This window comes from Penicillium antarcticum (genome assembly GCF_028974205.1).
Source record: "Penicillium antarcticum strain IBT 31339 chromosome Unknown utg000009l_segment0_segment0, whole genome shotgun sequence".
NCBI classification, from domain to species: domain Eukaryota; kingdom Fungi; phylum Ascomycota; class Eurotiomycetes; order Eurotiales; family Aspergillaceae; genus Penicillium; species Penicillium antarcticum.
The window spans coordinates 5,204,247-5,228,001 of record NW_026695307.1 but is presented as its reverse complement, the minus strand read 5'-3'; the positions used below and the strand labels follow the sequence as shown (position 1 = coordinate 5,228,001).

The following is a 23,755-nucleotide window of genomic DNA, read 5'->3' as shown; positions in this document are numbered from 1 at the left end:
GTTCAGCTAAACATCGCTAGTGTTCAAGCCCAAATTCTCCTACCCCGGAAGGCAATATTGTTCACGAACTGTTGCCTACCAGCCAGGTCACGTTGTCTGACAAATTTTCTAGAAATACTTGTCAGCAAACTCCTTGACCTCTCTTACTTTATGCCCATGCATATCAACCTGGCTTAGAGTAGCCAATTGACCAAAGCATTCGAAACAGGGCCTCATCCATTTGATCAAGGCCTTCCAATACTTCTCCACACCTTCTTGAGCCCAACCCATGGTTACATCACAGGGAACGTATTTCTCTGGTGATTGCACGGTAAATAATTGAAAACACTTCAGTTTTGGAAGAATCGATACCCAAAGTGGAATACCCGGTGTGCTCTTCCCGAATGTCGGTCCATTTGGTTCCACCATCAATGTCAAATATCGTATACGGCGTCGGTTCTCATCGCTGAAGAACTTCCTGAGCCTCTGCTCGCCCAAGTCACTCAAAGAAACTTCTATCAAATTTTCACCATAGAAAACATCCAAGCATTCTTGGCTAATTTTTTTTGATGCACGAAAAGTTTCAGTCCACTCGAATAACCGGGTCATCTTCGTCGTCTTCGTCATCTTTACAGCAACCCAAACAAGGAAAAAATAGCGAGGAGCCCTCTTCCACAAATTTTAACATGAAACAACGCCTCTGAAGAATCCGATATGTGTATATCTGCCGACAGATTTGGAAGGGAAGGCCGAGGAACCCCAGAGCGGAAGCCCGAGACTGTGCTTGGGTTATCTCCGTGTCTTTGAGATATGCCAATATACGAGCATATGATGACCAGTTGCCCTGTCAGCTTAGTATTGGTTATCTCCAAAGCAGAGTGAAGGCACAGATAAGGAGAGAAAGGTAGAACGCTCTTATAGAAATAGGTGTTGTAGTGGGGGAATTGCTTACTGCATGATTCATGAATTAGCGGTGTATTGGATGACTCGGGCTTTTGTGATATATAAGACTTCCTACTAGCATAATAGAGACACAGACATACCCTTTTCTTCACTACCATCTCTATGTGCTCTCGTCTCTTATATTCCTACTACCCCCAGTGGCCGACCTGGTTTGCAGACATACAGGCAGGGTCGGGTTCCCCTCCTTAGTATGTGAATTTTGTTATCCTTACATTTAACATGTTTGATATACCCAAACAATCCTTCATTCAGCATGCATTCAGACTTGCCTCATTTGACATCTGAATCTGTGAGATATCACAATACAATGCACCCAACAGCAGCTGATTGTCGTCAACGCATAAATGGCGCATACATAGTACACTGATACTTAAACGAAGAGCATTGTTGTTTCCACAGCATCATTTGTAATGCAAATCTTTGACTATTTGATACCCGAGTGTGTGACACTGAAAAGCCAACGAGATATTTCTCTAATGTGACTAGATATTATCATACACGCTACATCAATAGATTCATCCAGTAGGCAGAGGAACCAGTATATAATCAACTTCTTATGAGACTTCTAGGGTAAAGCTACATGTAGACTTTCTTCAAAGCGACATAATCGGCCATAGAACACAGCGATTCATTCAACATTTGGTCTATTAAAGCAGTAAGTAAACCAATATAATACATGTCAGACAAAGATCTCCATATCAGATAGAATTTGTTGGTATACATACACAGCAGTTCGTTCTACCGCTATCGCCATGACAAACAAGTGGATGGCTAAAACAGATTTTAGAGGGTATATAAGTTGACAATCACTGGAGAAATTAGAAGCATAACTCACGTCGTTGGGCAAAATTCGGGCAAGTAGACAACCTGTATTACAAATTATATCAGCCTTTAGGGCTCACCCTGAAACACCACGACACCAAAAAAGAAAAAGCAAAGCAATGGAGACAGGCCTTACCACACAGTTTTCTCGCTCCTACGCAAGGTTAGTAATAGAAAATGAACTCGAAAGTCTCATGTACTGACTCTTTTGTCAAAAGTTGGGGCGGCATATGCCACGGCGGCGAGAGCGAGGATGATAGTTGTGAGGCGCATGATTAAAAATTGGCCACCAAGAGTGATACTGTGTAGAAGATATAAGAAGTGCCAGACAGGAGGAAGGCATATGATTTATATACCACCAGGCAGGTGGCCTAAATGAAGCTCCATACAGAGTTCATGGCACGCCTTACAACGCAAGTGTATGCCACCTGACTACTTCTGAGACAATGATCTACTACGTACACGGTAGAACAACTCTCACGTCATCACTTATAGAAAAAAGTATTACAAGGATGCCTGAAGCTAGAATTGGATGGTAATCTAGCTGGCTCAACTATGAAATGATTTTGACATGATCTTTAGGCCAGCCAAAGCCAACCAAGTGACAAAACGACAATAAAGCAGAACAGAACCAAGATCTAAGTAATATGCATTAATTGAAATTTTCGCTAAAATCGGAAAGGATGAAAGCAGTTATTCTACCGACGACGGATCCTATCACACAAATTCCCCATCCAAGTCATCGGCTTTTCAACGATGACTGTAGGAACAGCTTGCAGAACAAAGCCAACGGGGATAGAAATGAAGCCCAGAACCAAGGAATACGCCCATTGATCACCGGTCAGTCTCGTTATTGAGAACGCCTGGCCACCAACGAACATAATCAAGATTTGGGCGCCCATCATCACACTTGTTATAACAATAAAAAGATAATTGCGGTGGATTCCTTCAATTAGGTTGAAGGATCTTTCTATTTGGCGGTTGCTGTATAGGTATGAGTATTCCACTTTACAAATCGATAAAGGGACTGAGAACGGTGAGGTGACGTACTTGTACATGTTGAATATTTGCATCCAGACATAGGTATTAAAAACAGCAGTCTGCAGCTGTGACGTTTGATGCTCTCCATGGTAGGAGAAGATGGCAGCACCAGCGAAGTATAGCACGAGTGTCACGACCATCTGGTAGATAGACTGACCGATGATCATCTTCCACATGTTGGGTGTTATCAATGGCGTAGATGTGGGCTCGGGCTTTCGGTCTAGGATTCTACGGGGAGGTGGGTCTGTTGCGAGAGCCAGAGCTGCCAGCGTGTCTTGGAACAGGTTCACCCACATCAATTGCACTGGGGTTAGGACGGACTCCTCTGATGAGTCCGCTACAGCGGAGACAAATGCTAGTCCGACTGAGGTAAATGTAATGGTGATTTGGAACTGGAAGGGCCTGATTTTAGTTAAGGGACTCGGATCTTGATAATGAGAAGGCAATCTTACCTGCAAGAACTTCTTCACTGCGTCGCTCACTGCCCTTCCCCACATGATGGCTTTCACAATTGAAGAGAAGGTATCGTCCAGCAAAACAATCGAAGAAGCTTCACGGGCGATTTCAGTACCGGAAATTCCCATTGAGAAACCGATATCAGCGGCTGCAAGAGCGGGCGCATCGTTAGTTCCATCACCAGTGACAGCAACAACCCTGCCGAGGTCCTTGAGCCGCTGAATCAGTACCCGCTTATCATCTGGACGAGACCGTGCCAGAACTTTCAAGTGGGGGACTATTTCTTTCTGCTGGACATCGTTGAGGGCTCTGAACTCATCACCTTCCATCACGATGTCATCTGGACCTGTGATAATTCCACATTCCCCAGCAATGGCTCTTGCTGTAAGATGATTGTCTCCGGTGACCATTCGGACAGTCAGACCTGCCTTGTGACTCATCTGCACAGCATCCCATGCATCAGCTCGAAGGGGATCCTTTAGACCGAAAATCCCTTGGAGCGTGAGGCCTTTTATCACTTCCTCAAAGTCGATTCCTTCTTCATCACCTCGGAGAGGCAAATTTTCAAGGTCACGGAAGCAGACTGCAATAGTGCGCAAGGATCGAGAAGCGTATTGTGTCATTATCCCACCGACATGTTCGATATCAGTCTCTGCTATAGGAGAGACCTGGACTTCATGCATCGGTTCTCTTGTAATAGAAGCACCTTTTGCTAGGAGAATCTCAGGAGCACCCTTGACATATGCACGGTATGAGCCACCGGGTAGCTTGACAACTGTGACCATGTATTTGCGAGATGCATCGAAAGGAAGTAGATCCAAAATTTCAACACTAGCACGGTAATGATCAAGCTGACCTAAGCCTAGGTAATCCTGAGAGAATTGCAGCAAGGCTGCCTCGGTTTGAGAGCCGAGGAACTCCCTACCTCCACCGTCTTGGCGTTCGATTGCGGATGAATTGATTGCAATTGAGTGTTTCAACAGGTCTGTTGTCCGGTGGCAGAGGCTGGTCATGCACTCTGATACAGATTTCATCTTTTCGTTGCCGATAATATGAGGACTGGCTGTGCCATCAGTGAACTGGGAGGTGGTACCGAAAAAGCCCGAGACAACGGTCATTTTGTTCTCAGTCAAAGTACCTGTTTTGTCTGAGCAAATGTCTGTGGCCTGTCCCATAGTCTCACAAGCGCGGAGTTGACGGACTAGATTATTGTCTCTCATCATACGAGTTGTGGCAAAGGACAATGCAAGGGTAACAGCCAATGGGAGACCCTCTGGGACAGCGATCACAACGACTGTCAATGCGAGAATAAAAACATTCAAAAAGGACTGGCCTTTTTCAGAGGGAGTTTCGATGCTGTGACGTAGACCGACCAGAAACTTGATAAAGAGAATCACAAAAAGTACGAGAGCAGCAATACCACCAAAGTTGGCAATATTCTTGGCCAGCCTGCTAAGTCTGACTTGCAGAGGAGTGAACCCGGGGTCAGTGTCAAGCGAGAGTAGGATCCGTCCATAGCTTGATCGTGCGCCGGTTGCCACAACAAGGAAGATACCGACACCCTCTACAATCTTTGTATGGGACAGGATGAAAGGATCGAGGCTGGCACCTTTATGATGAGTCGAACCTAGCTCAAGCGAGCATTTATCCACGGGCTCAGACTCCCCTGTCGCCGAGGACTCATCGCACTTGACCTGGTGACCCCTGATCAACAATCCATCAGCCGGCACAATATCACCTGGACTGAGATGAACAATATCACCAACAACAATCTCAGAAACAGGAACCTCGTGAGTCCGCGCAGAGCGAAGCACCCACACCTTGCGATCTTGCTGCTTCTTATTGAGTTTTCGAAATTTGTGTTCCTTCTGATAATCATTCGCAGCACCGGCGAGGGTAATAACAACGATAGCGACGAGGATCGATACACCTTCAACCCATTCAACGGGAGGATTGCTGGCCGAGTGCTTGGTGCCGAATGTCTGGTACAGACCTAAGGCAAGCGAGATGATAGCAGCACCAGTTAGGAGAAACAAAACGTGGTCATTGTAAGCCGCCCACATCAACCATAGAAAGCTCGGAGGTGGTTTCGTAGGTAGGCGATTATCCCCAAAATACCTCCTCCTATCGATAAATGCATGGTGCTGGGATTCTGCCTTGAGAGGGAGTTTAGGGATAGTCACTTTATCCACAGAGGTTGCATTGGTAGACACAGCGGAAGCATCGAGGTATGTCTCATCCAAGCTCAAGCCGGAGTGGACATCGGTTCGTAATTCCTCCTCCAGACCCCTTACACCACCGAGAAATTGCAGTTTCTGCACATCCCTAGACTGCACGAGATCACCCACTGTGTCGGGGTCGAGTGAGAACGGCGTGAATGTCGAGTCGGGGGATAGTTCAGGGACATTTTTCGATCGCCGTAACTGTGGTATGTGAGTGGAAGCTTCTTCTTGGGAGTCTGGTCACTCACGCGCCAAATAGAAGTCATGCGAGACCCATCGGCCCCCGAAGTTGGCGTCATTGCAGGTGAAAGAGAAAAGACGCCGATGAGTGTGAGAGGAATATGAAATACGGATACGTAAATACCATACACTGTAAGTACGATACTCTTGCGCGTCGAGGGGCCAAAGTGGGGGGACGATCGGAGTGTTAAGTAAAGGGGGAGATTGCCTTGGGCGCACTTCCGCCTTTATAACTGGACTTGGAAAAGTCTACAAATGCTAAGAAGCAGACCATCTCGGCGTCGTAAGCCAGACAACCACCATCCTTCTGGTATCATTGTGATTGGCGAGGAACTAAAAAGAGTCAACTATACATTTGGGAATCGGATACAAACATGACATCTACTGGATTGCCAGGATTTACTTAAACAGTATAGTCTTCTACAGCTCCCATGAGATAGATAAAGCACGGGTTAACCATGCAAATAACCACTAAGTCGAGGATCCCGAGATCTATCATGACGACAGAAAAGAAAATCCCATCTCCACTTTGTTTCTGAGTTTTAAACTACTGTAGTTGCAGGGGAGGAGCCACTTCCCCAGTCCTCCCCATAAATCAACACGCCGATAATTCCACTAATACCCAAAGTCCACCTCCAAACAGGCAGCCTCATTCTGTAAGCAAGATGAGGAAACAAGAGGAGGCTGTGTAGATGTGATGCAGCCGCAAAAGCAATATAATCCAATGATAAGTCTTGGCAACGAGGCTGTGTTGGGCGAGAAAGGGCCGCAAGGCCCCATTTCGACAATTTATAAGGAATATGGGCGCCAAATAAAGCTCGTCAATTGGTTCCTAAATCCATAAAACAGATGACTATAGATGCATGCTAACGGCCCGAGACGCCCACGCCTCTCCAAATTCCATATTCCAATGAGTCTAATTCAACGTTGACTGTGCATTCTGATCCGCCGCTTCTACCCAGGCCACTCTTCTCAAGTCTTCCAGTGCTGCGAGAGTGTCTGGATGGTCTTTACCAAACTTCTTTTCTCTGCCTGCGTACACCGTCTCTGCCATCCCGCCTGCGACATTCCACTTGCTCTGCGACTGGTAAATCGAGCCGAGGTTGGCCATGGCGCTGAGGGTATAGGGATGGTCCTTGCCAATGGTCTCCTCCATCAGACGCAGTGACCGAGCTGCGAGGATCTCAGCGTCGGGCGATTGTCGCTTCAGTTGATATGTCACGGCGAGATCGGCCATGGCGACTAATGTGTATGGATGACGTTCACCGAGAACATCCTTCATAACTGTTGTCGCCTTTTCACCGAGATTCTTGGCCTCTTCTAACCGACCCTGACTTCGGTAGGTAGACCCCAGGTTACTGATGGACATGAGAGTCTGTGGATGTGTCTCGCCAAGCACAGTCTCACTCGTTGACACAACCTCTTTCTCGAGACGCTCAGCATCCGGCCACCGACCTTGTTCACGGTAGGTCGATGCAAGGTTGGCCATGGAAGTGAGTGTGAAGGAATTCTTAATTCCAAACGAAGCCCGACTGGCAGCGACAACTTCGCGCTCGAGTTTCTCAGCGGGGTCCAACCTCCCCTGATCTCGATATGTCGACGCCAGACTCAACTTCCAGTTTAATAGCGAGGCATCGTTTGGAAGTAACGACTTCTCTCCCAAATCAACCAGCTCGCGTGCGATCGTCTCGGCCTCGTCATACTGACCCAGGTTTGTATAGGAGATCGCCATGTTGGCCATGGAGCCCAGCGTCGACGAATGAGTCGCACCAAGCGTCTCCTTCTTCATCTCAAACGTCTTCAAATCGAGCTCTAAAGCCTCCAGCCAGTGCCCCTGACTCCGATACGTGGACGCCAAATTTGTCATAGAAGTCAGCGTCTGCGGATGAGACTCGCCAAGCAATCTTCTGCGGAGATTCGTCACCCGCGACGCAAGAGCAGCCGCTTGATCCAGTTGTCCACGGCCCCAATACGCCGAGGCAAGACTATTCATTGCACTCATTGTGATCGGATCTCGTTCGCCTTTCAGTGCTTCACAGGTTTCCAGCAAGATAATACCCAGATCTTCCGCGATGATCCATAGCTTGCGGTGTAGACATGTTTTTACCAGTGCGCCCAGCTCATCCAGCGTGGTTATTGTTGCATCGAGCGTCGTGTCTGTGGCTCGTTCCTCAGCGGTTTTAAGGGCTGCTTCCAGGCCTGTTGCTGCGTTCGTCCATCCCCGGTCATGATATGTCGTTGCTAGATCCGTCACCCCCCTCTGGAGTGATTCGAGTGAGGGCGGGTGTGTGTCCATAGATTGGGTAATGGACCATTCAGCCCTGTGAGATGTGTGGGGAAGGCGGGCTTTTAAGGCGATATCGGCGGAGGGGAGGTTATGAGGTTGGATGGGAGTGAAGTTTGCGACCGTAGAGTATGCGGCTGAGATAGTCAAGGTGCCGTGGACAGGTGGGGAAATCAGGATTCCATAAGCCGCCAATACAGCCAAGAATACTAGTTGGAATCCCCGTGATTGAGAGTTGCTCTAAGTGGTATAGAGTACGGGTTATTTACATTGACCAAACACATAAGGCTGAAAAACGTTGTTGCCTGTTCAGCCCTATCCGTCACGTATGCGCTAGTAATAAGGCTGAATGTTACTGTAAATTGCCAATACAGGTACCATTCGGGTATTTGCATCTGTTTATCTTTCCCCGGTCGCACCTTCCTCGGAGTTCAGCTTACCTGACTAGGCCATTGTCACAGAATGCATTCTTCTCAACCTTCTTCTAGACTACATCTGGATGACTGCCATGTCCCTGATCCAGACCCTTTGACTCGAATTCGAGCCCTGATCGAAATGCCTGCCCAGGCAGGTCTCAATATCAATTATGGCCTCCCGGTCATGGTCTTGCTACCATTGGCAGCAGCAGCGAAGATATTCGACTGGCATGCAACGATTGTTTTGGTGGTCAACATCGTTGCTATTATTTTCTTATCCGAGGCTATCTCTATCTCTTCCGAGGAACTTGAGGAACACCTCGGTGAATTGCAGGGTGCGCTTCTTAGTGCTACCTTTGGAAATACTGTTGAGCTGACAGTGAGTAATACTTGCAACTCAGATCATTTGTCTGCATTTGAAAAGACTCTAACGAAATTCAGGCGGGAACCCTGGCCTTGGTCCATGGAGAAATCCCATTCGCGCAATCTGTTATGGTCGGCAGTATTCTCTCGGATATCCTTCTGGTAAGTATCAACCTGCGGTATTCCGAGTGAGTATAGTCCTACTAACAACTAAATCAGGTTTTCGGCTGCTGTCTAGTAACAGCATCCTACAACAAAGATGTCCTGGAATTCAACGGCGCTCTAGCAAAGACACTTTCATCACTGATGATGATAACAGCAGTGGCACTACTTCTACCAACAGCGCTCTACTCAACATTCCCAGTATCCGAAATCGACAGCAGGGTGTTATCCTTCTCGCGCGGTACTTCTTTCGTGCTACTTATCCTCTATGCTGGCTATCTTTACTTCTACCTCGGAACTCATAAGCATCTCTTCATCTCATACGAAGACAAATCCGATGAAGAAGATGAGAATGTTGAATCATCCATGCCAACAACGACAGTGAGTCTGGCTTCTTCTGTCATCAGATTGGTGACAGCTGTCGCAGCCACAGTCTTCTGCACGGAACTTCTACTCGAAAGCGTGGGTGATATGGCAGAGACACTTGGGACTTCGCATAGCTTTATTGCGCTTGTATTCATTCCGTTGGCGAGCAACAGTACTGAGGGCGTGACTGTTATTTCCTCGTCGCGGCCTGGTAATGCTGACTCTGCGATTCGAGTGATCATCGATAGTCTTTTGCAGATTGGCCTGTTTGCGATTCCGCTCTTGGTTATTATGGGATGGTGCATCGCCGAGCCGATGACTCTTTTCTTTGACTCTTTCCAGACTGTTGCTATGTTTTTGGCTATTCTGGTTGTTAATCATTTGCTGAGGGATGGGCAATATGCTTATATCCATGGTGCCATGTTGATTGCGCTGTAAGTTTCTCTTTGCACCCTCTGCGATCATGCTTATTGATGCTAATTCTTCTTTCTAGCTATTGTGGATTAGTTGCCGCTTTTTACACACGCTAGTCTGAATACTAACAATTCATTTCCCGATACTAGTCTATTATTCTTTACATGGAATAAAGTTTCTACTCCAGGCATGGTATTGTCGTATAGATTGAGAACGAATATTTAATTCCAAGGTAACGAATCTAAGAGCCCAAAAAGATAACATTCGCTGGCACCTCGGGCCTAACATAAAACGAAAACGCAATGATAGCATACCTAAAGCAAAAAAAAAATTAGCACAACTCCCAAAAGTCGCAAATAAATCAAAACTTACGTCCCAATCAACATCAACCCCTCAAAGTAATTACTCCTCCCATCCGAGATAAGATAAGTCATAACAACAACACTAAGCAAAAGGGTCGTAGCCTCAAACCCATCAAACCGCAAAATAAGCGGCCGATCAAAAATCCAACCCACAAGCACCAAAAGCGGCGCAATAAGCATCGTAACTCTCAACACGGAATTGATAATCGCCCGAATCCCCAACTCAACCTGACTGTAAGACCTGGAGCCAGTCACAATTGAGTGATATTTAACGAAGTTCCCCAAAATAGGAACAATAGTCACAGCCAGGAACGACTCATTCGACCCCGTCATCCTGGCTAGCCCAGACAGACTGTCCACGATGTAATATGTGCACCCGAATGTACCCCCGGACGCAGCAGCAAGGATCAAAGCAGCAATATCCTTCCTTAAATATGGACGGGGCAGTTGTGCTTCGATGATCTGGCTTTGTCGGTGTTGGTGTCTGCTCCGTGCTGTATTGGCATTGGAATCGGTCTGGGCGAATGGCGTGCTGGCGAACATTGCTGCGTGCGTTCTCAGTCGGAAGAGGAGGAATGTCATCAAGAGGGTGATTAAGATCACTGCTGTTATGCGTTGCGTCAAGAGGATTTGGCTCATTGGTGTGCTTGTTGCTGAGGGGAAGACGTCCATTATTGTTGGGATTGCTAGCAGGATAAAGACGACTGTCATTAGGGAGGAGAGGACTGTTGTTAATGTTCGGTCGAAGCGAAGACGCTTTTTGTCATAGCCTGATATGAACAGTGTGCTGCCGAGGACCTAGTTGTATAGAGAATGCGGTTAGCGCGTGTGTTTGTGCTTGTGTTTGTGATTTCGGTAGGGTTTGGGTTGGATGTGGATTGTATACCAGTAGTAGGTTGCTGAGAACACTGCCGAGGATGACAGACTGGGAGACATGGGGCCGTTTCTGGGTAATTGCGTTGATTCCGACCTGGTTGTTTATCGTTAGCTGTGTTGCGCATCGAAGTTTGAGGGGCAGCTCACCATTAATTCGACTGAATTGCCGAGTGATGATTTGAGTAGTTCGCTCGTGGCCCGTTGCCCACCCACAGATAACGCATCGACGGAACGACTGATCCATGGCCCCAATGGGATCAGAGCCAACATGTTGAGTGTGAAAATCGTGGCGCTGTTCAGCCGCATAGCTCCCGCTGCTATACCCGTGAGGGGCAGTAGCACCGAGATGGCCTTGCGAGCATTGCGCTTGTGGTCCATGATTGAGGAGTTCAACCTGCTCATGCAAGTATGGTCAAATATGTGAACACGAGAACATGAGAACAGAGCATTGGACGGTTAAATGAGGCTTTCGTACCGAGTTGAAACATACGGTACCTGTATCGAATGTGTAATTTATGACGTTTAGCCGGCACCGTGACAGGAACAAAAACCGAAACAGAACAGGCATCTGTTTACCTCGTTTTCTATCTCCGGGTACATCATCTCCCCCCCCCCCTTCTCAATCCACCTGAGGAGTGAAAACATCCCTCTGCTAATCTCACTTTCACTTTTATCAAAATATGGATGACCCTGCTGTCCGACTGCGAAAGTCAACCAAGATCAGTCCCGGCATGGAGGGCACCTTCAACACAAACTCGCTAGCCGAAGAACACGAGGCATTACTGAGGGAAGAGCAGCATACTCAACGCGACACTGTTGAGCAGAATGGCTCGGGACTGCGTGACGGGGACCACTCCGAATCGCGCCGTACGTCTCCAGGCAGCTCTGTTCTGCGGTTGGTAAAGACGGTTCTGGGATGCAGCTACTCTAATCTGCTTCTGCCATTTGTATTTCTGGGGATTACAGCGGGGAATCTGGGGTGGGATGATTCCATTGGTTTCGTGTTCAATTTCTTGGCCATCCTTCCCCTGGCGGCTTTACTTTCTTTTGCTACCGAGGAGTTGGCCAAGAGCGTTGGGCAAACTGTTGGAGGATTAATAAATGCGACATTTGGAAATGCTGTGGAAATGATTGTGAGTGTTCCTGTTTATTTGCCGAGTCGGGAAACTAACATCCTGGTCATTGCGCAGGTGGGGATTACCGCGGTCAGACAAGGTGAAATCAATATCGTCCAGTCTAGTATGGTTGGAAGCATTCTTTCGGGCAACCTCCTGGTAAGTTTGGATATTCGACTTCGTGGCCAGTTTGCTGATCAATCTAGATTCTTGGCGTGTCTCTTTTTTGCGGCGGCATTTCAAAAGAAGCTGTAACATTCAATGTGGATGTCAGTGGAATTTTGTCATCTTTGATGGTCGTGTCTTCTGCCTCACTGATCATCCCATCGGTGCTCTATTCGACTATCTCATCCAAGTCACCCGATGTGGAGCAGAGCGTGTTGAGTCTCTCCCGTGCCGCTTCGGTTGTACTGCTCACATTCTACCTTGTTTATCTCTACTTCCAACTTAAAAGTCACTCTGAGTTATTTGTTGATGATGAACCAGAGGAAGAGGAAGAGCAAGTCCTCGGCCCCTGGGCTGCCAGTATTGTCTTGATCCTCGCTACGCTCGGTGTCACCGTCTGTTCTGATTGCCTCGTTGAGAGCGTGGATGGCTTTGTAGAGAAATGGCATGTGAGTCGGGCGTTCATTGGTCTGATTGTCGTACCAATTGTCGGCAATGCGGGTGAATTCAACACGGTCGTCAACTCTTCGCTGAAAGGAAACATGGACCTCGCTATTGGTGTGGTCGTGGGAAGCACTTTACAGATCGCTCTGTTCGTGAGCCCATTCCTAGTAATTTGCGGCATGATCATTGGACAGCCAATGTCACTACGCTATAGTCCCTTTGAGACGGTAGTATTCTTCTTGTCTGTTATCGTGATGGACTGCTTGATTCGAGGCGGTCGGTCCAATTACTACGAGGGGTGTTTGTTGGTTGGAACGTAAGTGATTGCCCGAGTGCATTGGATCTGACTGGTGCTAACAAATTTTAGATATCTCATCATTGCAATTGCCTTCTACGTGCATCCAGATGCAATCGACTCGCCATTGGTGTGAAGTGATTGCCCAAAATAGTTACATTAGCTCATACATTCCTTGATGTTACGTACCGTTCTAAAGCGAATGACAGAATACAGACTTTTTTTCTCATAATTCACTAGGGTATACTCAAATACATAAACCGACGAGAAAGAATCTGAAATCGAAACGGTGTCCGCTTCAGAACATGACTAAAAAATGCAATGGCAGGGATTAGCGCCCATCCCGGGTGGAGCAGTATCGTAGGGCTGAGACTTGGCACTAAAACAGAGGCAGATGACCAGCATAAATTAATATGTTACGCAATATACATTCTCGAAGTACCGTTTGCAGCCCAATTTAAGGATCAAATGAAACGATGGGGCCTCACACTAGCGTGCTCAGGCGTACTCATTGAAATTGAAGGCATATTTACTGTACAGAACTGACATGCCAAGCAAATACAATAGTTCACCAATCGGACCCGCCATCTGGACAATAAGGAATTGTCACGGCATCCACGAGCATGTCCGTCACAAAATCCTTCCGATATATTACAAGTAAAGTAGGGGACGGTTAGACAGCCCCAACATACAATAGTCCCACCTTTAACCGGCTCCCCAATCAAAGAAAAGTTTTAGCATTCCAACACGGGGGTTTCAGGCAGCAGAATTCCCTCCAACAGACAGCAGCATCGACTAGCATCCAAAGAACATCATGTAGCGGTATTGCAGAGATGATTGGTCTACAGCTGCAGAGATTGACGCCGTGCTGTATGCAGCCCTATGGGCCCCGTTTGGGAATGTGCAACTTCATGATAATGCATAGCGGATCCTTTAATTGTAGAACAAATTATTGGTCTGAATATTTGATTACATTAAAAAAATAGGCCTGCCTAGTTTCTGGGTGACCAGCAGTGGCATTCCTGTCCATTTCTTTCTGTAGTACAAAGGATTGAGACATGAACGGGAGAAGGTCGAGCCCCTTACACATGCAATAAGGAGAGAATATATGGACATGTGACGAAGAAAAATGGAATATTGAAAAACCATGTTTCCAACAAAATATCATCCTGGTACCCTCAACAAAAAAGTGAAAAACCCAACCCATAAACATGATGTAAAATCCACCGGAAGGAATCTGTATCTCCTCGGAGGCTAGTCAGATTGAATTTTTATCAAAAGGAAAGACCCTTACCGATAAGTCTCTCGAATCAAGGCTGTGCAATTCCATGTTCTGTCGCTCCCGGGGTTTTGGCATAAACCGGGGCAGGCTGTTGAACCGGGGTGTAAGGCACCCATTGCTGTATAGGAGGTGGCTGAAACCCGGTCTCAATTTCTTTCTCCTTCTGTTTCTTTTCGCGGCGCATCTTGATCCAGAACACCACAACGACGGTGACGACGATGAGGAGAACGATTGGGATGATGATCGCTTTCAGGAGGAGCTTTATGAGACCCATGGTGACAAATATGAGATGTAGACTGTTGTGGTATAAAATAAAAAACCAATTAAACAGTCGATTCTTAAGCGTGTGCTGTGTATAGTCTCTTCAAGTTCCCATTTTCGATTCAATGGGTAATCGACGAGACCTTTATACCCCTATTATATTCAGTATCTATGGCGGTGATTGGCAAGGTCCCTGTCTTTGTGTGACGACCCCAGTCGCATCATCCCAGACACGGGCTTGATTTACATATAGAACTTGGGAAGCGCTTAACCAAAGTATCTGGTTGGTGTCTAATTTTGATCCGAGAAGTAGGCAGCACCGGGGGATTGCTATGCGTTACTATGTATCCACCATTTTCCTGACTAAGACTAACTCCACCAGCCCTAGGCTGTGATGTGACTGTGATTGATCGTACATGTACTTGAGTGAAGCTTTGCCACTTCTGACGGGGCGTACTCCGTACTAATGTGCATGAGGGTCAATACACGTCTACCAAGAGGCCAAAAAGACCACTATGTCAGCCGTCAGATAGACTAGTAATACGACCGCTGGCCAAAAGCGTTGAAGTAAAGCTTGATCAACTCTCCCGACCAACTCGTTGATCACTATCACTATCATCAACTAGGATGTCAACATCCAGCTAAGAAGCAGTCAGGTTCTAGTCAAATCTAACTACGTTGATTGACTATTGCGGCTATTTTAATGCTCTGTCCACGGTCAGCTACGTCTCAATCGTCTATAAGAGACATCCGGGGTTGCTAGAAACGGTATTGACAGATCACCGACTTTCCTGGCAGGAGCTCTGTAGTCTGCCTTCTTCTCATAGGAGATTCATTTTCCTCTCTCTCATTCTCTCCATAAAATTCATAGCACTAGACTGAAGCTATACTATCCTTGGCACCATAATCTGCAGCACGGGTAGACCCGAATTGTAATTACATGAGGTGTGCGGATGATGTTGAACGTTGATGCATGTTGAAAGATGTCCGGATTACATATCCTGCTACACATGGTGTAAGCCCGACAAGACTTTCTATCCACATGTTACCTGTGTGCTTCTGTGCCTTCATTTCAACCGCCTGTAAGCCCCACGGTCTCTGCAATTAACAAACATTCTCAGTGAGTATCCGTTTGTAGACTCACAAGATTCAAATACCTTGAAATCAATTCAGATAAATCAGAGCTGCCAAATACGGCAACTACTTCACTAATATGCTTTACCTCGGCCCCGGAATCATGTCCGAAATATCAAAGATCATCCAAAAAGCCAAAAAAAGCAGACAAAGATATGCGAGGATAGTGTAAGATAAGCCAGTAGATATGTCTGGAATATCATTCAGGTCCAGCAACGAGATGAAGCTTTCAGGGAGAAGCTAGGGCAAGGATGAAACAGTGGCATCCTCTATCTCGGCTTGAATGTCACGATTTGATGACTAACACTCAATTTTTTGTAGCTGAAGTACGTATAATATTCGGGTATACATCTTCTCAGTAAGAGCAATGGCTTCGACTTATGTCGCAAACAATCCATCTGGATGTGCTTCCATAATAGCTATGCCTGTAGAATCTGATGTAAGAGATGTCCTGAAATCATCACTGTGGGCGATTCTTATTGTTCTCAAAGTACTCAAAGAATTCCTCAAGCCTGAGATGGCTTGAAACGTACTCAACGCAGACGCTAAGAGACATCTTGTTTGTATTTCGCTACCCAGGGTCTTGTTTATTCGTTGTGCAATGGAGCCAACGCCGAGTACGGATCGGAGCCAGTGGATTTGGGGGTCGACATGAAGCTTGGACGTGCCTTCAGAAGGGGAATTCGTGGTCGAGGATCGTTGTGATACCTGAAACAATAGATCCGAATCGCCGACCCGGGAAGAAGCAAATGCAAACCCAATAATTCAGATTGAACCAGCGACTAGCTCTTCTGCGTTTGCGTCCCCTTTAATGGCTAGTTCATCCTGGACTCCTTGTAGACTCTTTTGATTGTGCTCATTCAGAGCTTGAAGTTCGACTGTGCCCGAGCTTACTGAATTTTGATGGATTGATTTGCTCGGATCAGTTTGATTTTGTATGGGGAATTACTCATCTGGCTTGTGTGTTGTCAAGATATCCAAACGGGCCAGCGCTAAAAGTAAGTGCATCAAAAATGTATTCTTGGCAGCAATGTCTGGAATTGCACGCTCCTAGACCAGAGTTTTGCGGAAACTTAGGCCCAATATCTTCGAGGTGTACAGTATGTAACTCTGTAAGAGATTCAGATCATGCAAGTTCAGAGATCTGGATTTGCTAGCAGGACTTGGGGTTCGCATGTGAGGCCAGTCGAAATCTAGCGATCGGATGGAAACTGCATGCAGAACCGGATGTATCACCGGACCAAACTCCTCATTACTTGCAGCACCTTGACGAGAGGTATGGTGTCTTCGTGCAGGCTAACATGCCCCAGCCAGGGGAGGGAAAGTACAGTCACCACCTTGAAGAGAACAGGCACCACAAATTGGCCTTTCTTTATCACACTATTGTACTCAACCATCTTGAGAAGAATGAAGATTCTTACGAAGTTCTCGATTACATCCACCCGCGATATTTGCATGCAAAACAACCATTATGTGATTTGGTGTGGCTCATACGTTGGATTGGGCTCATCTGCGGCCTTGACATTAGCGTTGGCTTGGAGGTTGAGGAACCTTCATGCAATTTGTGCAATTCCATTATTGTCATATATGTGCGCTGGACTAGAGACTATGGCGCAGTGTCAAAGACTTCACCGGCCGCGTATGTGGACAATGGAAGCCAACGTGATGTGAGCTAGAAGGTGCAACTCTATTTCTGCGCCACATTCGAAGCCCCTTGACGTGCAAACAATGCAAACAACGCTTGTCAAATCTCTAATTTTGGGTCCCCAATGGGCTCCAATGGGGATTTTGGAGTCAAAAGAAACTACCCAAAACGCAGGTTGGATTGGAAAATCTGGACATATGAATACAATCTCAGTCAGGGGTATGAGCAACGCATCAAAGATGCACCGAATATATATAGGAGATATTATCTGCTTATGACGTGTTTATCACAAAGGTGATCATGCCAGAACAAGTAGACAAGCAGAATACTGAACCCATATTACGGACTACCATGTCAAAATGCTCTACGGTCCATATAATCGTATGGCTGATACGACCTCTATATACTGCACCCTTGATTCTTTACGCGCCCAGGCTTTGTTGATGCTGCTACATTGCTGAAACCAGAGGCTTCTTCTTCATTGAGGAAAGGAGCTCTTTCTGTAGATCATCGTGAAGATATCGTGAGTTCTTATTATTATTACAAACGTGATAAATGTGTTTGAGCGTCAACTATCTGTGAGAGACCTGTCTGAATCAGGTCTGGTGGATGATATGACAGCGATGTTATCCCTGAGCTGTCACCGTCCCAGCGACGTAAACCCATGACAGCCCCAAAAGCCATTTTTGGTCTAGCAATTCTTCATCGCTCGGACCCATGATGCATTTTGAATTGAGTTAGATGATACAAGTATATTAAAACAAGGAAAGTAATGAGTTTCAAAGTTTCATGGGTCTCAAAACTCTTCGACTCATTAACTCTCCATCTTCACCTCCTCTGTAGTTTCAATTACGTGTACAAGCCTACGTAACCAAAGGAGGCAACAAGGCAATCAGATGTCCCATTTGGCGCTATGCCATTCGACGCTTGGGTTCGCTTTGCATGCCTTTTCTCCAGATGTAATGAATGGATTTGGGCCGGACAAATAGACCCAAACGGACCCTCCCGGCGATTGACCACAAATTGACGCCAAACTTGTTTGAATATCCACTCGAGGTCTACCCTTGCCGGTTAGATGCACTTGGAATTCAAGAGCTGGATTCGGGTCTGCTTAAAAACAATTGATTGTCAGTATACATGTGATAGTATGGGACGTTATGAAAACTGGATCTACCTTTCAGGAACGGTAAGTCAATGTAGTCTTTCTCTCTCACGCTCCACAAGACCACACACCTCTCCCATATAGGGGGAGCGTTGCTTCCATCATTGGCTTGTGATCCACGGCAAGTTGTAAGAGCTGTTGTTTCTTGCCTCTTCTGTTCGAGAAAGGCACGGGCTATGGCTATAGCTCCACTCACTCCTGTACCGGCGACAAAACACACGACTGTCCTGTACCGGGAGGGATCTGCCTCCGAGAAATACGGCCCTTCAAGCCGGAGAGAAAGGGCCAGCTCTTCCGACGGATAACTGGATACTAGGTTCTTATTCGCGAGCTCGATAAAAGGTGGGCCGATTGACTGGTTGACACTGCTATCCTCTCCAGATCTTGATAATGATTTGCGTTGATCGGCGAGATTAGCTAGCTTTTCAGTCCACTGGAAGATCGGCTCTGCTGATTTGTGGAACCAGATAGGCCGCTTTTTGTTCTTAAACTGTGGCCCAGGAAGGTTGTCCATATTCCCACTTTTACGGAAGAGGAATTGGATCGGAATATCATCTCGGAACTCGGAAACAATAGTTTTCTGATAAGCCAGAGGGGTAATAGTTGTGAAAGGATGGAGCTCCCGGACGGATGATTTTGAGTGGCGAATGTAAAAATGCGCAACAGGGGACTTGCACGCACAGCCGTCGAGTCGGTGTCGAGGGAGTAGCATATTGATGCTGAATGCATGTTAGATAGCTCGGTCTGAAAATTGAATGAGTCCACGTACCAATACCATCCTTGTCCGAGATGTGTCACCTCGCCTGGCAAACACTCTCTCAATTCATATAGCCGCATACCCCAGTCGAGCACCCACATGGCTAGTCCTGGAGCCACACAATATAAGATCGTACTGGCGTGTAGACAAATTATGACGACGGCCACAATGCTCAGGAGGTGAGTAAAGTAAAAGAGATTGAAATGTTTCGCTCGAATTCTCGGTAGCGTGGTGACAAAAATGAGACCCATTATCATGGTGGAAACGATACCGGTGAAAATAAGGGAAGCTCTCCAGACACCCAAGGCTGACGAGTTACCTGGCCAAGTCTCATTGTATAGATATGTTGGGTTGAACACAGGAAATACAGTCCGAAGCCTCTCTGAGAGAGAGTTGAAGGTGGGCACCCAGGATACATAAAGGAATCCGTGGATCAGGACAAGGACAAAAAGAGTATATGCCGTCAGCATATGAAAAGTAAGCGTGGTTGAGACGGAGAGTTTGAAGAAGGACGCAAGTGCGCTGTGTCGGGAAACCGGGATGAGGACCATTCCCATTGTGACATCGCATAGGTGACCTGTCAATGCAATCGCAGCGAGACGGTGGTTTCCCCCAAAAACGCCATTTTCCTGACCCCTGTTCTCGAAATAGTCTCGCAGGCGAATCCACCAGACGCCTACGATAATGCCGAATAGGCTGCTAATCCAGATGAATCCAAGGAAAGCACTGATAGCCAACCGTTCACCTAATATCGGGATTTTGCAATTAAACAACTGTCGCTGGAGAAAGCGACGCAGCTGAGGTTGAAAGGCGCGAACAGTGAAGAAAACCATGGAAATCAATATCCAAGAATACCAAATCACCACATGTAATCGTGCTTGGAGAGGAAAGAGCCATTCACCACACGTGCCAGCATAGCAATGATGATCCGATCGAAATGTTAGACCAATTGAAAGGCCAAAAGTGAGCAGAAGACTGCCTGTGAGAGGATAGAGACAAGTTCTAGGAGTAATTCTCGTCATTCTAAAACAGCAACCACACAGAGAGAAGATCAGAAGACGTCCATTAAAGTTGTAGGGAACATCGATTATACTAATACTTATTCCTAGAATTGCTCGGCTTAATATCAATACTGTGTCCAAAAGGCCTGCGCAACGGAAGGTTAGGTGTTGTGGTACGAGCCTGCTGCAGATCAGAAAGCAACCGGTCCAAGACACATCCAATTTACTTCGGTCTCGTTGTCGCTCTCGCTTTCGGTCCCGGTATTGCCTTTCCCCCCAATTTTGTCTACGGCTGATACTGCTTGATTTTGTATATTGGCAAGAAATGCACTGTGGCTTCGACGGGTATGGGCAATAGCACAGAGAATATGACCACGCCTGTTCCTTCGTCGGTGTCTGTCCCTATGAGCAGCTCCTCGGCTACTGCCTCCGCTTCCTCTTCCCCTGTTTACATCGGCGCTGCTCACACAATGGCCGGTAGCCTTGCTGGTATTGTCGGTGCTGGTTTGTTTGTTGCTACCACGCTTATTTAAATGTACTATTTTGTCGAGCCTTGAATCTGCAATGAATTTGGGCGGAATTACTGGTTTCAATTTCGTTTCGATTCTAATAGCGATGGTCCCAGGAATACCTGGAGGGTCATTCAAATATCTCTATTGTACAAACCTTACATGAAACGTGGGCATAGTACAGTGATGGCGATACGATGAATATCGACATTCTCCGCTAAATATATCACTTGTCCTGTGAACGACAATCTCGACGTGTATACATTCTCTAGACCAAGCAAGTCACATGATGCAGTAATTTTGTAAATATCTTGGATAATTCATTTCTTGCATCCAGTAATCTCCAGCCACCCTTACCATAGGCCGTCGCACCATGTGAATTTACTTTGAATATGCCCCCTCTCAGAGCGCACACCAAATCTCGCAAAGGGTGCGATCAATGCAGAATTAGGCGAGTTAAATGTGACGAGAGTCGGCCATGCTCGAATTGCAGGACGCGCGAATTGGAGTGCACCTACTTGAAACTCGCTGCCGCCAGTGGTCGCGCTACGAATGCCCATAATTCTCCACCCGGCGCAAACTCGGACGCCGCCCAGTCGCTATCTTCGCGAGGCTCGCCAGTTGCTGTGATCGCTACGCCAGTGCAAATAAACTCGTTCGGTATCCAGAACCTAGAATTGATGCACAAATATGCCACAGAGACCTACCAAAGTCTCTGCGTTAGTGAGTCGGAAACCCAAATCTGGCGAATTACCGTCCCTCGCCTAGCCCTCAAGCATGACTACCTGATGAACGGCATCCTGGCCCTGGCCTCGATGCACATCGCGACATCGTCAGAGCCAACGGAGGCCCTTCTCTACCAAGATACAGGGCTACAGTACTACAACCGCAGCCTAAACCCCTTCCGTAACGCAATTGACAACATCACGCCGCAGAATTGTGACGCGGTCTTCGCGCACTCGATCGTCATGATTGCCATCAGTATCGCATCGCCGCGACCAACCGTTATAAAAGACGGGTGCTCCAGCTTCACAGATAACATCGTGATTCTCTTCGAGCTGCTGCAGGGCGTCAAAACGATCATGCAGTTCAGCCAGTCCTGGATTAACTTGAAGCTGTTCTCGCAGGGCGAGTTCTGGACGAACACCGCCACAGATTTGGATACAGATACTGAGGCCGCACTGACGTATCTCTCTGTGCTGAATGATCAGCTTATGGTTGGGGCTTACTCGCACCAGCACCACATTATGAAAGACGTTATCTCGCATCTGCGGCATTGTTATGCTAAATTTGCGCGGTCGGCCGATCCTGCAGCTGTACTTGCTTGGCTTGCAGCTGTTGAGAGCGAATTTGTGTATAGTTTGAGGTGTCGGCAGCCATTCTCGTTGCTGATTCTTATGTATTGGGGCGTGCTGTTGACGGAGCTTGATGGGCAGCGGTGGTGGGCGAGGAATTCGGGCAGGGCTTTAGTTTCGGAATTGTTTGATACTTTGAAGGCTGGGGATCCGAGGTGGGAGAGTGCCATTGATTGGGTCCGACGGAAATTGTCGCATTGAGCATCAGGACTGTTGGCCGGTTGGAGTCATTTGTAATCGGGAGCAAAGTCGCAACAGCACACACATATGCGAGCCACTCAGATCACATTGTACATATAGCATGTTTTAAAGTGACTTGTAAACATTCTTTTTCTTTCAGAATGCTGTTCGAGGCGGCAATGGCTCACTATACAAGGATCTACGCCACTATTGATAGGCAATCCGCGTCAAGGGTGGTCATACTAGCTGGCAACGGTCCTGCACAGTGCAAACAGAAAGTAAATTCCAACATAGTCGACCATATATTTCCTGAATTGAAATTACACGTCCTTTGACCGAAAAGGCGGCCTGCAATACTGTCAACCCAACATGAACCTTCATTCGCCGATGAAGCTGACTTCAATAGCGGAAGTCGCGGCCCAGTCCACGTTCTAGGGAGTAATTGAACTGTGAAACTGTGGGAGAACTCGAAGCTATTAATCTATTATCGGTATTGGTTCGCCGCATTGAAATACTTGCATCGCATACCACCAAAAATTTCACACGAATCCGCTCATCTGAAGCAACCTTTTCCAGATTGGAATAGAATGGATCCATAAATCCTGCATTTAAAAAGACCTCTTCAAAAAAGTTCTGCAGACCTTGTTGATAGAATTTTGCTTCGATATATTCAAGAGTCAAGGCATAGTTAAGAATAGTTGCTGTTGAGTCCCCTTAACTAGTGAATAAAACCGTATCGAGAGAAAAAGAATTGATGTATTCTCTGGGAATTACAGAACATAGCATCTTTGATTGCACGTTTTCCAGGCGGTCTGCCGAAGACAATACCACCAGTAGCAGCAAGCAATGCACAGTCACTAGCCTTCATAATCAATATAGTGCTTTTTGTCAGAAAGAAATGGATCTGTGTTACAGTCACATGTTAGAATGTTGAATATGATAACACCCTCTGTAGATATAAGGATAGACAGGAAATTTATACACAATGTTTGGATTGAAAATTGTATCATTCTAATACTCCAAACTGCACTAGAGCAGTCTGTTTGGGCCACTTAATATTTCATTCTCACGTCATCACCTTATTTAATAGGTATCACATAATGAATTTGGATGGGTTTTTTATTTCGGACAAATAGCACCATAATTGGTTGGAAGGGAAAATTCGTTTTCGTTGAAGACAGGTTGTAAATGATACCCAAGATGACAACTATACTATGAGTAGGCAGATGGACTCATGTGGGCTGCCAAATATTTGTTCGGAGATAACTATCGAGATGAACTTGATCTACGGCAGTATCCTGTTCGCTATGCCAGAGGGGCTTGCAGCGGACTTGAAATGACAAACAGAAATATCCAACCTTTGAAGCATGACTAGGATGAGCTATTTCTGTTTGTGGATGGCACGGAAGATTGAAACTTAAGTTGAATGTGAGTTAACGATCCAGCTATGATCCTTCGAATGGAGATGATTGGTAATATCTGTG

The 23,755-nt window shown here is 46.6% G+C and overlaps 8 protein-coding genes across 8 annotated transcripts; 3 read left to right on the top strand and 5 right to left on the bottom strand.

Annotated features, from left to right (window-relative positions):
- Window positions 1-2,462: 2,462 nt before the first annotated feature.
- N7508_010321 (uncharacterized protein) lies at window positions 2,463-5,782 on the bottom strand (the record flags this gene model as incomplete). Its single annotated transcript, XM_058468381.1, has 4 exons — window positions 2,463-2,748; window positions 2,815-3,197; window positions 3,258-5,684; window positions 5,732-5,782. 4 exons carry the CDS (start codon window positions 5,780-5,782, stop codon window positions 2,463-2,465), a joined length of 3,147 nt encoding a protein of 1,048 aa, XP_058316227.1.
- Window positions 5,783-6,639: 857 nt separating this feature from the next.
- Window positions 6,640-8,019, bottom strand: N7508_010320 (uncharacterized protein; the record flags this gene model as incomplete). The annotated part of the gene is made up of 1 exon (XM_058468380.1): window positions 6,640-8,019. One exon carries the CDS (start codon window positions 8,017-8,019, stop codon window positions 6,640-6,642), a length of 1,380 nt encoding a protein of 459 aa, XP_058316226.1.
- A 450-nt stretch (window positions 8,020-8,469) lies between these two features.
- N7508_010319 (uncharacterized protein) lies at window positions 8,470-9,752 on the top strand (the record flags this gene model as incomplete). Its single annotated transcript, XM_058468379.1, has 3 exons — window positions 8,470-8,802; window positions 8,865-8,948; window positions 9,006-9,752. The coding sequence occupies 3 exons, from the start codon at window positions 8,470-8,472 to the stop codon at window positions 9,750-9,752; spliced, it is 1,164 nt and encodes a 387-aa protein (XP_058316225.1).
- A 217-nt stretch (window positions 9,753-9,969) lies between these two features.
- On the bottom strand, window positions 9,970-11,344 carry N7508_010318 (uncharacterized protein; the record flags this gene model as incomplete). Its single annotated transcript, XM_058468378.1, has 4 exons — window positions 9,970-10,042; window positions 10,101-10,888; window positions 10,977-11,060; window positions 11,114-11,344. 4 exons carry the CDS (start codon window positions 11,342-11,344, stop codon window positions 9,970-9,972), a joined length of 1,176 nt encoding a protein of 391 aa, XP_058316224.1.
- Window positions 11,345-11,646: 302 nt separating this feature from the next.
- On the top strand, window positions 11,647-13,121 carry N7508_010317 (uncharacterized protein; the record flags this gene model as incomplete). Its single annotated transcript, XM_058468377.1, has 4 exons — window positions 11,647-12,099; window positions 12,157-12,240; window positions 12,288-13,006; window positions 13,058-13,121. 4 exons carry the CDS (start codon window positions 11,647-11,649, stop codon window positions 13,119-13,121), a joined length of 1,320 nt encoding a protein of 439 aa, XP_058316223.1.
- Window positions 13,122-14,295: 1,174 nt separating this feature from the next.
- N7508_010316 (uncharacterized protein) lies at window positions 14,296-14,541 on the bottom strand (the record flags this gene model as incomplete). Its single annotated transcript, XM_058468376.1, has 1 exon — window positions 14,296-14,541. One exon carries the CDS (start codon window positions 14,539-14,541, stop codon window positions 14,296-14,298), a length of 246 nt encoding a protein of 81 aa, XP_058316222.1.
- Window positions 14,542-18,477: 3,936 nt separating this feature from the next.
- Window positions 18,478-20,059, bottom strand: N7508_010315 (ferric reductase-like transmembrane domain-containing protein; the record flags this gene model as incomplete). The annotated part of the gene is made up of 3 exons (XM_058468375.1): window positions 18,478-18,481; window positions 18,541-19,188; window positions 19,239-20,059. 3 exons carry the CDS (start codon window positions 20,057-20,059, stop codon window positions 18,478-18,480), a joined length of 1,473 nt encoding a protein of 490 aa, XP_058316221.1.
- A 1,069-nt stretch (window positions 20,060-21,128) lies between these two features.
- N7508_010314 (transcriptional regulator family TF) lies at window positions 21,129-22,292 on the top strand (the record flags this gene model as incomplete). Its single annotated transcript, XM_058468374.1, has 2 exons — window positions 21,129-21,166; window positions 21,230-22,292. The coding sequence occupies 2 exons, from the start codon at window positions 21,129-21,131 to the stop codon at window positions 22,290-22,292; spliced, it is 1,101 nt and encodes a 366-aa protein (XP_058316220.1).
- Window positions 22,293-23,755: the final 1,463 nt, after the last annotated feature.